At 43.7% G+C, this 16512-nt stretch overlaps 1 protein-coding gene across 1 annotated transcript in view; it reads right to left on the bottom strand.

Annotated features, from left to right (window-relative positions):
• The window catches only part of LOC139384639 (transient receptor potential cation channel subfamily M member 1-like), a 48222-nt gene extending 46746 nt beyond the window's left edge, over nucleotides 1-1476 (bottom strand). Inside the window, exons 1-2 of the mRNA XM_071129454.1 lie at nucleotides 1409-1476; nucleotides 651-763 (exon numbers count right to left, since the gene is read on the bottom strand). Of these exons, the coding sequence (XP_070985555.1) occupies nucleotides 651-763; nucleotides 1409-1466 (171 nt within the window). The 5' untranslated portion in view covers nucleotides 1467-1476. The remainder of the gene's footprint in view (nucleotides 1-650; nucleotides 764-1408) is intronic.
• Nucleotides 1477-16512: the final 15036 nt, after the last annotated feature.

Here is a 16512-nt window from a genome sequence, read left to right as displayed (position 1 = left end):
AATATGGGCAGTTGGTCTGACTTGAGGTCTGCAAGCTGAACTCTATTTAAGCCGTATTGTGCAAACTTTACTCTAACACACTGATGCCAATGAATGATTTAGGTCAAAGGTCAAGTTGCATCATGCTTATCTGATCTCTGAATCAGACCCATGTTCATTACAATCAGGCCCTGTTAGACCAGCATGGTGTTGTTCATTACAACTCTGAATCAGACCTTGTTAGACCAGCATGGTGATGTTCATTACAACTCTGAAACAGACCCTGTTAGACCAGCATGGTGTTGTTCACTACAACTCTGAATCAGGCCCTGTTAGACCAGCATGGTGTTGTTCATTACAACTCTGAATCAGGCCCTGTTAGACCAGCATGGTGATGTACATTACAACTCTGAATCAGGCCCTGTTAGACCAGCATGGTGTTGTTCACTACAACTCTGAATCAGGCCCTGTTAGACCAGCATGGTGTTGTTCATTATAACTCTGAATCAGGCCCTGTTAGACCAGCATGGTGTTGTTCATTACAACTCTGAATCAGACCCTGTTAGACCAGCATGGTGATGTTCATTACAACTCTGAATCAGGCCCTCTTAGACCAGCATGGTGATGTTCATTGTGTACCCATGTGTTTCCCAAGTTGTTTATAGACTTACTCTGCCACTCATGGGCCAGTGGTGACCGTAGACGAAGATCTGGCTCCTAGCGATGTCCACTCTGTTCCAGGCCAGGGCTAGACTCAGCTGGTCAGGGGCAGAGGCATTGGTGCCTACAATCAAACACCAACAAGGCTTTTTGGTTTAACCTTGAAACGCTTCACAGCTGTTCAATAGGCTATGACTGGGATTCAAATCCAATGTCTCAATCCCAGCATGCATCTGTTCAATAGACTATGACTGGGATTCAGATCAAATGTCTCAATCCCAGCATGCATCTGTTCTATAGACTATGACTGGGATTCAGATCAAATGTCTCAATCCCAGCATGCATCTGTTCTATAGACTATGGCTGGGATTCAGATCAAATGTCTCAATCCCAGCATGCATCTGTTCAGTAGACTATGACTGGGATTCAGATCAAATGTCTCAATCCCAGCATGCATCTGTTCTATAGACTATGACTGGGATTCAGATCCAATGTCTCAATCCCAGCATGCATATGTTCTATAGACTATGACTGGGATTCAGATCAAATGTCTCAATCCCAGCATGCATCTGTTCTATAGACTATGACTGGGATTCAAATCCAATGTTTCAATCCCAGCATGCATCTGTTCTATAGACTATGGCTGGGATTCAAATCCAATGTCTCAATCCCAGCGCATGTGAGAAATATCCTCTCTCTGCAAAGTCAGTGGTGTTAGGTGTGAAGTGAAAAAGAGCAGAAGAACAGTGGAGTGTTCTTCCCAGGTTACCTTTGAGCAAGGCTGTCAGTATGGACATCTCGATATCCTGCTGGCCCTCTGAGCCCATACGAAACACAGTGATCTAACAGGCCCATGAAAGAACAACAACAACAAAGACACGTGTGAAGGGTCAAAGGTCAACTCTCTTTTTCAGGGATTCAGTGCATGTCAAGTCTGCTCCCGCTGTTCCCTTCCCCCTGGCGCTCGAGGGCGCCAGATTACCCTGCAATCACACGCTCCTGCCATCATCACGCACACCTGCCTTCCCTCGCCACGCGCTTCAGCGTTATTGGACTCACCTGGACTCACTCATCACCTGTTAATTTCCTCTCCTAATATCTGTCAGTTTCCTTCTCTGTTCACCTGGACTCACTCATCACCTGTTATTTCCTCTCCTAATATCTGTCAGTTTCCTTCTCTGTTCACCTGGACTCACTCATCATCTGTTAATTTCCTCTCCTAATATCTGTCAGTTTCCTGCTCTGTTCACCTGGACTCACTTATGACCTGTTCATTTCCTCTCCTAATATCTGTCAGTTTCCTGCTCTGTTCACCTGGACTCACTTATGACCTGTTATTTCCTCTCCTAATATCTGTCAGTTTCCTTCTCTGTTCACCTGGACTCACTCATCATCTGTTAATTTCCTCTCCTAATATCTGTCAGTTTCCTGCTCTGTTCACCTGGACTCACTTATCACCTGTTAATTTCCTCTCCTATATCTGTCAGTTTCCTGCTCTGTTCACCTGGACTCACTTATGACCTGTTAATTTCCTCTCCTAATATCTGTCAGTTTCCTGCTCTGTTCACCTGGACTCACTTATGACCTGTTAATTTCCTCTCCTAATATCTGTCAGTTTCCTGCTCTGTTCACCTGGACTCACTCATCACCTGTTATTTCCTCTCCTAATATCTGTCAGTTTCCTTCTCTGTTCACCTGGACTCACTCATCATCTGTTAATTTCCTCTCCTATACCTGTCAGTTTCCTGCTCTGTTCACCTGGACTCACTCATCACCTGTTAATTTCCTCTCCTATATCTGTCAGTTTCCTTCTCTGTTCACCTGGACTCACTTATCACCTGTTAATTTCCTCTCCTATATCTGTCAGTTTCCTGCTCTCTTCACCTGGAGTGTGTCGTTTGGAGTGTGTCGTTTGGAGTGTGTCTGTAACGGTTCTCCTCTTGTGAAGTAAAGGCGGACCAAAGCGCAGCGTGGTGGTTGTTCATTGTACTTTATTTACGACACTATACAAGAACAAACTAACGAAAAAAACAAGAAACGTGAGAACTCAAAACCTAATACAGCCTATCTGGTGAACACTACACAAAGACAGGAACAATCACCCACAAACAAACAGTGAAACCCAGGCTACCTAAGTATGATTCTCAATCAGAGACAACTAATGACACCTGCCTCTGATTGAGAACCATACTAGGCCGAAAACATAGAACTGCCCCAAAACATAGAAAAACAAACATAGACTGCCCACCCAACTCACGCCCTGACCATACTAAATAAATACAAAAACAAAGGAAATAGAGGTCAGAACGTGACAGTACCCCCCCCCAAAGGTGCGGACTCCGGCCGCAAAACCTTGACCTATAGGGGAGGGTCTGGGTGGGCGTCTGTCCGCGGTGGCGGCTCTGGCGCGGGACGCGGACCCCACTTCGCCATTGTCTCAGTCCGCCTTATTGTCCGCCTCCGTGGCTTACTCACCATGCCCACCCCTCTCAATGACCCCACTGGACAGAGGGGCTGCTTGGGACAGAGGGGCAGCTCGGGACAGAGGTGAAGCAGCTGCTCGGGACAGAGGGACAGCTGCTCGGGACAGAGGGACAGCTGCTCGGGACAGAGGGGCAGCTGCTCGGGACAGAGGGGCAGCTGCTCGGGACAGAGGGGCAGCTGCTCCGGGCGGAGGGGCTCTAGCGGCCCCTGGCTGACTGGCGGCACTGGCGGCCCCTGGCTGACTGGCGGCACTGGCGGCCCCTGGTTGACTGGCGGCACTGGCGGCCCCTGGCTGACTGGCGGCACTGGCGGCCCCTGGCTGACGGGCGGCACTGGCGGCCCCTGGCTGACGGGCGGCACTGGCGGCCCCTGGCTGACGGGCGGCACTGGCGGCCCCTGGCTGACGGGCGTCATTGGCGGCTCCTGGCAGACGGGCGGCGCTGGCGGCGCTGGGCAGACGGACGGCGCTGGCGGCGTTGGGCAGACGGGCGGCGCTGGCGGCGCTGGGCAGACGGGCGGCGCTGGCGGCGTTGGGCAGACGGGCGGCGCTGGCGGCGCTGGGCAGACGGGCGGCGCTGGCGGCGTTGGGCAGACGGGAGGCTCCGGCAGAGGCGCTGGACAGGCGGGAGGCTCCGGCAGAGGCGCCGGACAGGCGGGAGGCTCCGGCAGAGGCGCCGGACAGGCGGGAGGCTCCGGCAGAGGCGCCGGACAGGCGGGAGGCTCCGGCAGAGGCGCCGGACCGGCGGGAGGCTCCGGCAGAGGCGCCGGACAGGCGGGAGGCTCCGGCAGCGGCGCCGGACAGGCGGGAGGCTCCGGCAGAGGCGCCGGACAGGCGGGAGGCTCCGGCAGCGGCGCCGGACAGGCGGGAGGCTCCGGCAGAGGCGCCGGACAGACGGGAGACTCCGGCAGCGCTGGAGAGGAGGAAGGCTCTGGTAGCGCCGGAGAGGCGGGAGACTCCGGCAGCGCTGGAGAGGAGAGAGCCCCTGCAAGGATGGGCCGGAGAGACAGCCTGGTACGGGGAGCTGCCACCGGAGGGCTGGTGCGTGGAGGTGGTGATGGATAGACCGGGCCGTGCAGGCGCACTGGAGCTCTTGAGCACCGAGCCTGCCCAACCTTACCCGGTTGAATGGTCCCGGTCGCCCTGCCAGTGCGGCGAGGTGGAATAGCCCGCACTGGGCTATGCAGGCGAACCGGGGACACCGTGCGCAAGGCTGGTGCCATGTAAGCCGGCCCAAGGAGACGCACTGGAGACCAGATGCGTAGAGCCGGCTTCATGGCACTTGGCTCGATGCCCACTCTAGCCCGGCCGATACGCGGAGCTGGAATGTACCGCACCGGGCTGTGCACCCGCACTGGGGACACCGTGCGCTCCACAGCATAACACGGTGCCTGCCCGGTCTCTCTAGCCCCCCGGTAACCACAGGAAGTTGGCTCAGGTCTCCTACCTGGCGTAGCCATACTCCCTGTTAGCCCCCCCCCAATAAATTTTTGGGGCTGACTCCCGGGCTTCCTTGCCAACCGTGTTCCCTCATATCGCCGGCTCCTCTCTCCGGCTGCCTCTGCTCTCCTCGCTGCCTCCACCTGTTCCCATGGAAGGCGATCCTTTCCCGCCAGGATCTCCTCCCATGTGTAGCAACCCTTGCCGTCCAACACATCATCCCAAGTCCATTCCTCCTTGTGCCGCTGTTGCCCGTTACCACGCCGCTTGGTCCTGTTGCGGTGGGTGATTCTGTAACGGTTCTCCTCTTGTGAAGTAAAGGCGGACCAAAGCGCAGCGTGGTGGTTGTTCATTGTACTTTATTTACGACACTATACAAGAACAAACTAACGAAAAAAACAAGAAACGTGAGAACTCAAAACCTAATACAGCCTATCTGGTGAACACTACACAAAGACAGGAACAATCACCCACAAACAAACAGTGAAACCCAGGCTACCTAAGTATGATTCTCAATCAGAGACAACTAATGACACCTGCCTCTGATTGAGAACCATACTAGGCCGAAAACATAGAACTGCCCCAAAACATAGAAAAACAAACATAGACTGCCCACCCAACTCACGCCCTGACCATACTAAATAAATACAAAAACAAAGGAAATAGAGGTCAGAACGTGACAGTGTCGTTTGGAGTGTGTCGTTTGGAGTGTGTCGTTTGGAGTGTGTCGTTTGGAGTGTGTCGTTTGGAGTGTGTCGTTTGGAGTGTGTCGTTTGGAGTGTGTCGTTTGGAGTGTGTCGTTTGGAGTGTGTCGTTTGGAGTGTGTCGTGTTTGGAGTGTGTCGTTTGGAGTGTGTCGTTTGGAGTGTGTCGTGTTTGGAGTGTGTCGTGTTTGGAGTGTGTCGTTTGGAGTGTGTCGTTTGGAGTGTGTCGTTTGGAGTGTGTCGTTTGGAGTGTGTCGTTTGGAGGATCTGTACTTGATTTTTTTGCTTCTTCAGAACACGGCTCTGTTTTATAGCCTTCCCTCGCCACGCGCTTCAGCGTTATTGGACTCACCTGGACTCACTCATCACCTGTTAATTTCCTCTCCTAATATCTGTCAGTTTCCTTCTCTGTTCACCTGGACTCACTCATCATCTGTTAATTTCCTCTCCTATATCTGTCAGTTTCCTGCTCTGTTCACCTGGACTCACTTATGACCTGTTATTTCCTCTCCTAATATCTGTCAGTTTCCTTCTCTGTTCACCTGGACTCACTCATCATCTGTTAATTTCCTCTCCTAATATCTGTCAGTTTCCTGCTCTGTTCACCTGGACTCACTTATCACCTGTTAATTTCCTCTCCTATATCTGTCAGTTTCCTGCTCTGTTCACCTGGACTCACTTATGACCTGTTAATTTCCTCTCCTAATATCTGTCAGTTTCCTGCTCTGTTCACCTGGACTCACTTATGACCTGTTAATTTCCTCTCCTAATATCTGTCAGTTTCCTGCTCTGTTCACCTGGACTCACTCATCACCTGTTATTTCCTCTCCTAATATCTGTCAGTTTCCTTCTCTGTTCACCTGGACTCACTCATCATCTGTTAATTTCCTCTCCTATACCTGTCAGTTTCCTGCTCTGTTCACCTGGACTCACTCATCACCTGTTAATTTCCTCTCTTATATCTGTCAGTTTCCTTCTCTGTTCACCTGGACTCACTCATCACCTGTTAATTTCCTCTCCTTAAATCTGTCAGTTTCCTTCTCTGTTCACCTGGACTCACTCATCACCTGTTAATTTCCTCACCTATATCTGTCAGTTTCCTGCTCTGTTCACCTGGACTCACTCATCACCTGTTAATTTCCTCTCCTAATATCTGTCAGTTTCCTTCTCTGTTCACCTGGACTCACTCATCACCTGTTAATTTCCTCTCCTTAAATCTGTCAGTTTCCTTCTCTGTTCACCTGGACTCACTCATCACCTGTTAATTTCCTCACCTATATCTGTCAGTTTCCTGCTCTGTTCACCTGGACTCACTCATCACCTGTTAATTTCCTCTCCTAATATCTGTCAGTTTCCTGCTCTGTTCCAACGCTGCTGCATTGTTTTTGTGTTTTGTATTAGTTTCTGACGCGGTTCCTGTCTCGTCTCCGTTGTAATTAAATGTTTTACTCCCCGTAACTGCTTTGTCTCTCCTGCGTCATTCCGCGTGACAGTGCATACTGTTAAGTGTATACTTTGGAGTGTGTCGTTTGGAGTGTGTCGTTTGGAGTGTGTCGTTTGGAGTGTGTCGTTTGGAGTGTGTCGTTTGGAGTGTGTCGTTTGGAGTGTGTCGTTTGGAGTGTGTCGTTTGGAGTGTGTCGTGTTTGGAGTGTGTCGTTTGGAGTGTGTCGTTTGGAGTGTGTCGTTTGGAGTGTGTCGTTTGGAGTGTGTCGTTTGGAGTGTGTCGTTTGGAGTGTGTCGTTTGGAGTGTGTCGTTTGGAGTGTGTCGTGTTTGGAGTGTGTCGTGTTTGGAGTGTGTCGTTTGGAGTGTGTCGTTTGGAGTGTGTCGTTTGGAGTGTGTCGTTTGGAGTGTGTCGTTTGGAGTGTGTCGTTTGGAGGATCTGTACTTGATTTTTTTGCTTCTTCAGAACACGGCTCTGTTTTATAGTCTCTTGTTTTTCATGTGACAGAAACGCTCATACTAATAAATACTAATAGTAATAAATACTAATACTAATAAATACTAATACTAATAAATACTAATAGTAATACATACTAATACTAATAAATACTAATAGTAATACATACTAATACTAATACAGTGCCTTGCGAAAGTATTCGGCCCCCTTGAACTTTGCGACCTTTTGCCACATTTCAGGCTTCAAACATAAAGATATAAAACTGTATTTTTTTGTGAAGAATCAACAACAAGTGGGACACAATCATGAAGTGGAACGACATTTATTGGATATTTCAAACTTTTTTAACAAATCAAAAACTGAAAAATTGGGCGTGCAAAATTATTCAGCCCCTTTACTTTCAGTGCAGCAAACTCTCTCCAGAAGTTCAGTGAGGATCTCTGAATGATCCAATGTTGACCTAAATGACTAATGATGATAAATACAATCCACCTGTGTGTAATCAAGTCTCCGTATAAATGCACCTGCACTGTGATAGTCTCAGAGGTCCGTTAAAAGCGCAGAGAGCATCATGAAGAACAAGGAACACACCAGGCATGTCCGAGATACTGTTGTGAAGAAGTTTAAAGCCGGATTTGGATACAAAAAGATTTCCCAAGCTTTAAACATCCCAAGGAGCACTGTGCAAGCGATAATATTGAAATGGAAGGAGTATCAGACCACTGCAAATCTACCAAGACCTGGCCGTCCCTCTAAACTTTCAGCTCATACAAGGAGAAGACTGATCAGAGATGCAGCCAAGAGGCCCATTATCACTTTGGATGAACTGCAGAGATCTACAGCTGAGGTGGGAGACTCTATCCATAGGACAACAATCAGTCGTATATTGCACAAATCTGGCCTTTATGGAAGAGTGGCAAGAAGAAAGCCATTTCTTAAAGATATCCATAAAAAGTGTTGTTTAAAGTTTGCCACAAGCCACCTGGGAGACACACCAAACATGTGGAAGAAGGTGCTCTGGTCAGATGAAACCAAAATTGAACTTTTTGGCAACAATGCAAAACGTTATGTTTGGCGTAAAAGCAACACAGCTCATCACCCTGAACACACAATCCCCACTGTCAAACATGGTGGTGGCAGCATCATGGTTTGGGCCTGTTTTTCTTCAGCAGGGACAGGGAAGATGGTTAAAATTGATGGGAAGATGGATGGAGCCAAATACAGGACCATTCTGGAAGAAAACCTGATGGAGTCTGCAAAAGACCTGAGACTGGGACGGAGATTTGTCTTCCAACAAGACAATGATCCAAAACATAAAGCAAAATCTACAATGGAATGGTTCAAAAATAAACATATCCAGGTGTTAGAATGGCCAAGTCAAAGTCCAGACCTGAATCCAATCGAGAATCTGTGGAAAGAACTGAAAACTGCTGTTCACAAATGCTCTCCATCCAACCTCACTGAGCTCGAGCTGTTTTGCAAGGAGGAATGGGAAAAAATGTCAGTCTCTCAATGTGCAAAACTGATAGGGACATACCCCAAGCGACTTACAGCTGTAATCGCAGCAAAAGGTGGCGCTACAAAGTATTAACTTAAGGGGGCTGAATAATTTTGCACGCCCAATTTTTCAGTTTTTGATTTGTTAAAAAAGTTTGAAATATCCAATAAATGTCGTTCCACTTCATGATTGTGTCCCACTTGTTGTTGATTCTTCACAAAAAAATACAGTTTTATATCTTTATGTTTGAAGCCTGAAATGTGGCACAAGGTCGCAAAGTTCAAGGGGGCCGAATACTTTCGCAAGGCACTGTAAATACTAATACTAATAAATACTAATAAATACTAATAAATACTAATAAATACTGACACTAATAAATACTAATACTAATAAATACTAATACTGATAAATACTAATACTAATAAATACTTATACTAATAAATACTAATATTGATAAATACTAATACATACTAATACCAATAAATACTAATACCAATAAATACTAATACTAATAAATACTAACACTAATAAATACTACTACTAATAAATACTAATACTAATAAATACTAAGACTAATAAATACTAACACTAATAAATACTACGAATAATAAATACTAATATTATACTAATGATTGTGAATGTGTTTTGAGGACATATGGCACTCTCTCTTCAGGCATTTCTTCTATGTTAAATGAAGGAGTGGGCCTTTAAACGGCATTACTGGGGAACGTGTCAAAGGTCAAGCACGGTTCACAACTCTATCGCTCGTCAGGGAGACAGTCAGCAGTGTGTGTGTGTGTGTGTGTGTGTGTGTGTGTGTGTGTGTGTGTGTGTGTGTGTGTGTGTGTGAGCGTGTGAGCGTGTGCATGTTAAGAGAAGTCAGAAGCCTCTCATTGTGAATTGTGTCTCTGAATAACAGGAGCTCCTTATAAACCCCAGACACACCCTGCAGTACATAACAAGCCCTTCAGAGTTAAACAACCCTCTTAGTAAGATAACAGTGTTGTCCTTGTTGTTGCCCAGACCATCCCAAATGCAATAAGACTGCAGGCCTGTCACATGCCAGCAAGGAATGCACTGCTAATAGCACACTAATGTCTGTTGAAACTTTTCAGAACCGAACCAATCCAAAGATTCACTGATAATGAGCTAAGTGTTGCAGCTCCATGACTGGCCCCTCATAATAGCTCCACCATCAGGCCCTCGTGATAGCTCCACCACCAGGCCCTTGTGATAGCTCCACCACCAGGCCCTTGTGATAGCTCTACCACCAGGCCCTGGTGATAGCTCCACCACCAGGCCCTCGTGATAGCTTCACCACAAGGCCCTCATGATAGCTCCATCACCAGGCCCTCGTGATAGTTCCACCACTAGGCCCTGGTGATAGCTCCACCACAAGGCCCTCGTGATAGCTCCACCACAAGGCCCTCGTGATAGCTCTACCACAAGGCCCTTGTGATAGCTCCACCACTAGGCCCCTGTGGTTACAATTCTCTGTTTGTAATCATCGGAACCATCCATCTCCATGATATCAGTCTAGATATTAATCTATATACTGTCATTCAGACTGTTATAAACTGTAATGTAATGGACTGTCATTCAGACTGTTATATACTGTAATGTAGTGAGTGGACTGTCATTCAGACTGTTATATACTGTAATGTAGTGGACTGTCATTCAGACTGTTATATACTGTAATGTAGTGGACTGTCATTCAGACTGTTATATACTGTAATGTAGTGGACTGTCATTCAGACTGTTATATACTGTAATGTAGTGAGTGGACTGTCATTCAGTCTGTTATATACTGTAATGTAGTGAGTGGACTGTCATTCAGACTGTTATATACTGTAATGTAGTGAGTGGACTGTCATTCAGACTGTTATATACTGTAATGTAATGGACTGTCATTCAGACTGTTATATACTGTAATGTAGTGGACTGTCATTCAGTCTGTTATATACTGTAATGTAGTGAGTGGACTGTCATTCAGTCTGTTATATACTGTAATGTAATGGACTGTCATTCAGTCTGTTATATACTGTAGTGTAGTGGACTGTCATTCAGTCTGTTATATACTGTAATGTAGTGAGTGGACTGTCATTCAGTCTGTTATATACTGTAGTGTAGTGGACTGTCATTCAGTCTGTTATATACTGTAGTGTAGTGGACTGTCATTCAGTCTGTTATATACTGTAATGTAGTGAGTGGACTGTCATTCAGTCTGTTATATACTGTAATGTAGTGGACTGTCATTCAGACTGTTATATAATGTAATGTAATGGACTGTCATTCAGTCTGTTATATACTGTAATGTAGTGGACTGTCATTCAGACTGTTATATACTGTAATGTAGTGAGTGGACTGTCATTCAGTTTGTTATATACTGTAATGTAGTGGACTGTCATTCAGACTGTTATATACTGTAATGTAGTGGACTGTCATTCAGACTGTTATATACTGTAATGTAGTGAGTGGACTGTCATTCAGACTGTTATATACTGTAATGTAATGGACTGTCATTCAGACTGTTATATACTGTAATGTAGTGAGTGGACTTTCATTCAGACTGTTATATACTGTAATGTAATGGACTGTCATTCAGACTGTTATATACTGTAATGTAGTGGACTGTCATCCAGACTGTTATATACTGTAATGTAGTGAGTGGACTGTCATTCAGTCTGTTATATACTGTAATGTAGTGGACTGTCATTCAGACTGTTATATACTGTAATGTAGTAAGTGGACTGTCATTCAGACTGTTATATACTGTAATGTAATGGACTGTCATTCAGACTGTTATATACTGTAATGTAATGGACTGTCATTCAGTCTGTTATATACTGTAATGTAGTGGACTGTCATTCAGTCTGTTATATACTGTAATGTAGTGGACTGTCATTCAGACTGTTATATACTGTAATGTAGTGGACTGTCATTCAGTCTGTTATATACTGTAATGTAGTGAGTGGACTGTCATTCAGACTGTTATATACTGTAGTGTAGTGGACTGTCATTCAGTCTGTTATATACTGTAATGTAGTGGACTGTCATTCAGACTGTTATATACTGTAATGTAATGGACTGTCATTCAGACTGTTATATACTGTAATGTAATGGACTGTCATTCAGACTATTATATACTGTAGTGTAGTGGACTGTCATTCAGTCAGTTATATACTGTAGTGTAGTGGACTGTCATTCCGTCTGTTATATACTGTAATGTAGTGAGTGGACTGTCATTCAGTCTGTTATATACTGTAGTGTAGTGGACTGTCATTCAGTCTGTTATATACTGTAATGTAGTGAGTGGACTGTCATTCAGTCTGTTATATACTGTAGTGTAGTGGACTGTCATTCAGTCTGTTATATACTGTAATGTAGTGAGTGGACTCTCATTCAGTCTGTTATATACTGTAGTGTAGTGGACTGTCATTCAGTCTGTTATATACTGTAGTGTAGTGGACTGTCATTCAGTCTGTTATATACTGTAATGTAGTGAGTGGACTGTCATTCAGTCTGTTATATACTGTAGTGTAGTGGACTGTCATTCAGACTGTCATATACTGTAATGTAGTGAGTGGACTGTCATTCAGTCTGTTATATACTGTAGTGTAGTGGACTGTCATTCAGTCTGTTATATACTGTAGTGTAGTGGACTGTCATTCAGTCTGTTATATACTGTAATGTAGTGAGTGGACTGTCATTCAGTCTGTTATATACTGTAGTGTAGTGGACTGTCATTCAGTCTGTTATATACTGTAATGTAGTGAGTGGACTGTCATTCAGTCTGTTATATACTGTAATGTAGTGAGTGGACTGTCATTCAGACTGTTATATACTGTAATGTAGTGAGTGGACTGTCATTCAGACTGTTATATACTGTAATGTAATGGACTGTCATTCAGACTGTTATATACTGTAATGTAGTGAGTGGACTGTCATTCAGACTGTTATATACTGTAATGTAGTGAGTGGACTGTCATTCAGACTGTTATATACTGTAATGTAGTGGACTGTCATTCAGACTGTTATATACTGTAATGTAGTGAGTGGACTGTCATTCAGTCTGTTATATACTGTAGTGTAGTGGACTGTCATTCAGTCTGTTATATACTGTAGTGTAGTGGACTGTCATTCAGTCTGTTATATACTGTAATGTAGTGAGTGGACTGTCATTCAGTCTGTTATATACTGTAGTGTAGTGGACTGTCATTCAGACTGTCATATACTGTAATGTAGTGAGTGGACTGTCATTCAGTCTGTTATATACTGTAGTGTAGTGGACTGTCATTCAGTCTGTTATATACTGTAGTGTAGTGGACTGTCATTCAGTCTGTTATATACTGTAATGTAGTGAGTGGACTGTCATTCAGTCTGTTATATACTGTAGTGTAGTGGACTGTCATTCAGTCTGTTATATACTGTAGCATAGTGGACTGTCATTCAGTCTGTTATATACTGTAATGTAGTGAGTGGACTGTCATTCAGTCTGTTATATACTGTAGTGTAGTGGACTGTCATTCAGTCTGTTATATACTGTAGTGTAGTGGACTGTCATTCAGTCTGTTATATACTGTAGTGTAATGGACTGTCATTCAGACTGTTACATACTGTAATGTAGTGGACTGTCATTCAGACTGTTATATACTGTAATGTAGTGAGCGGACTGTCATTCAGACTGTTATATACTGTAATGTAGTGTAATGGACTGTCATTCAGACTGTTATATACTGCAATGTAGTGAGTGGACTGTCATTCAGTCTGTTATATACTGTAATGTAGTGAGTGGACTGTCATTCAGACTGTTATATACTGTAATGTAGTGGACTGTCATTCAGACTGTTATATACTGTAATGTAATGGACTGTCATTCGGACTGTTATATACTGTAATGTAATGGACTGTCATTCAGACTGTTATGTACTGTAATGTAATGGACTGTCATTCAGATTGTTATATACTGTAATGTAGTGAGTGGACTGTCATTCAGACTGTTATAAACTGTAATGTAGTGGACTGTCATTCAGACTGTTATATACTGTAATGTAGTGAGTGGACTGTCATTCAGACTGTTATATACTGTAATGTAGTGGACTGTCATTCAGACTGTTATATACTGTAATGTAGTGAGTGGACTGTCATTCAGACTGTTATATACTGTAATGTAGTGGACTGTCATTCAGACTGTTATATACTGTAATGTAGTGGACTGTCATTCAGACTGTTATATACTGTAATGTAGTGGACTGTCATTCAGTCTGTTATATACTGTAATGTAGTGAATGGACTGTCATTCAGTCTGTTATATACTGTAATGTAGTGGACTGTCATTCAGTCTGTTATATACTGTAATGTAGTGAGTGGACTGTCATTCAGTCTGTTATATACTGTAATGTAGTGAGTGGACTGTCATTCAGACTGTTATATACTGTAATGTAGTGAGTGGACTGTCATTCAGACTGTTATATACTGTAATGTAATGGACTGTCATTCAGACTGTTATATACTGTAATGTAGTGAGTGGACTGTCATTCAGACTGTTATATACTGTAATGTAGTGAGTGGACTGTCATTCAGACTGTTATATACTGTAATGTAGTGGACTGTCATTCAGACTGTTATATACTGTAATGTAGTGAGTGGACTGTCATTCAGTCTGTTATATACTGTAGTGTAGTGGACTGTCATTCAGTCTGTTATATACTGTAGTGTAGTGGACTGTCATTCAGTCTGTTATATACTGTAATGTAGTGAGTGGACTGTCATTCAGTCTGTTATATACTGTAGTGTAGTGGACTGTCATTCAGACTGTCATATACTGTAATGTAGTGAGTGGACTGTCATTCAGTCTGTTATATACTGTAGTGTAGTGGACTGTCATTCAGTCTGTTATATACTGTAGTGTAGTGGACTGTCATTCAGTCTGTTATATACTGTAATGTAGTGAGTGGACTGTCATTCAGTCTGTTATATACTGTAGTGTAGTGGACTGTCATTCAGTCTGTTATATACTGTAGCGTAGTGGACTGTCATTCAGTCTGTTATATACTGTAATGAGTGAGTGGACTGTCATTCAGTCTGTTATATACTGTAGTGTAGTGGACTGTCATTCAGTCTGTTATATACTGTAGTGTAGTGGACTGTCATTCAGTCTGTTATATACTGTAGTGTAATGGACTGTCATTCAGACTGTTACATACTGTAATGTAGTGGACTGTCATTCAGACTGTTATATACTGTAATGTAGTGAGCGGAGTGTCATTCAGACTGTTATATACTGTAATGTAGTGTAATGGACTGTCATTCAGACTGTTATATACTGCAATGTAGTGAGTGGACTGTCATTCAGTCTGTTATATACTGTAATGTAGTGAGTGGACTGTCATTCAGACTGTTATATACTGTAATGTAGTGGACTGTCATTCAGACTGTTATATACTGTAATGTAATGGACTGTCATTCGGACTGTTATATACTGTAATGTAATGGACTGTCATTCAGACTGTTATGTACTGTAATGTAATGGACTGTCATTCAGATTGTTATATACTGTAATGTAGTGAGTGGACTGTCATTCAGACTGTTATAAACTGTAATGTAGTGGACTGTCATTCAGACTGTTATATACTGTAATGTAGTGAGTGGACTGTCATTCAGACTGTTATATACTGTAATGTAGTGGACTGTCATTCAGACTGTTATATACTGTAATGTAGTGGACTGTCATTCAGACTGTTATATACTGTAATGTAGTGGACTGTCATTCAGTCTGTTATATACTGTAATGTAGTGAATGGACTGTCATTCAGTCTGTTATATACTGTAATGTAGTGGACTGTCATTCAGTCTGTTATATACTGTAATGTAGTGAGTGGACTGTCATTCAGTCTGTTATATACTGTAATGTAGTGAGTGGACTGTCATTCAGACTGTTATATACTGTAATGTAGTGAGTGGACTGTCATTCAGACTGTTATATACTGTAATGTAATGGACTGTCATTCAGACTGTTATATACTGTAATGTAGTGAGTGGACTGTCATTCAGACTGTTATATACTGTAATGTAGTGAGTGGACTGTCATTCAGACTGTTATATACTGTAATGTAGTGGACTGTCATTCAGACTGTTATATACTGTAATGTAGTGAGTGGACTGTCATTCAGACTGTTATATACTGTAATGTAGTGGACTGTCATTCAGACTGTTATATACTGTAATGTAGTGAGTGGACTGTCATTCACACTGTTATATACTGTAATGTAATGGACTGTCATTTAGACTGTTATATACTGTAATGTAGTGAGTGGACTGTCATTCAGACTGTTATATACTGTAATGTAGTGGACTGTCATTCAGACTGTTATATACTGTAATGTAATGGACTGTCATTCAGACTGTTATATACTGTAATGTAGTGAGTGGACTGCCATTCAGACTGTTATATACTGTAATGTAGTGAGTGGACTGTCATTCAGACTGTTATATACTGTAATGGACGGGAGGTCAGATACATCAACAGGATGTTAGGACGGGAGGTCAGATACATCAACAGGAAGTTAGGACGGGAGATCAGATACATCGACAGGAAGTTAGGACAAGAGGTCAGATACATCGATAGGAAGTTAGGACGGGAGGTCAGATACGTCAACAGGAAGTTAGGACAGGAAGTCAGATACATCAACAGGATGTTAGGACGGGAGGTCAGATACATCAACAGGATGTTAGGACGGGAGGTCAGGTACATCAACAGGAAGTTAGGACGGGAGGTCAGATACGTCAACAGGAAGTTAGGACGGGAGGTCAGATACATCAACAGGATGTTAGGACGGGAGGTCAGATATGC

The sequence above is a fragment of the Oncorhynchus clarkii genome, chromosome 26, assembly GCF_045791955.1.
Source record: "Oncorhynchus clarkii lewisi isolate Uvic-CL-2024 chromosome 26, UVic_Ocla_1.0, whole genome shotgun sequence".
NCBI lineage: Eukaryota > Metazoa > Chordata > Actinopteri > Salmoniformes > Salmonidae > Oncorhynchus > Oncorhynchus clarkii.
The sequence above is the reverse complement of the archived record's forward strand: the minus strand, read 5'-3'. Positions and strand labels throughout refer to the sequence as shown.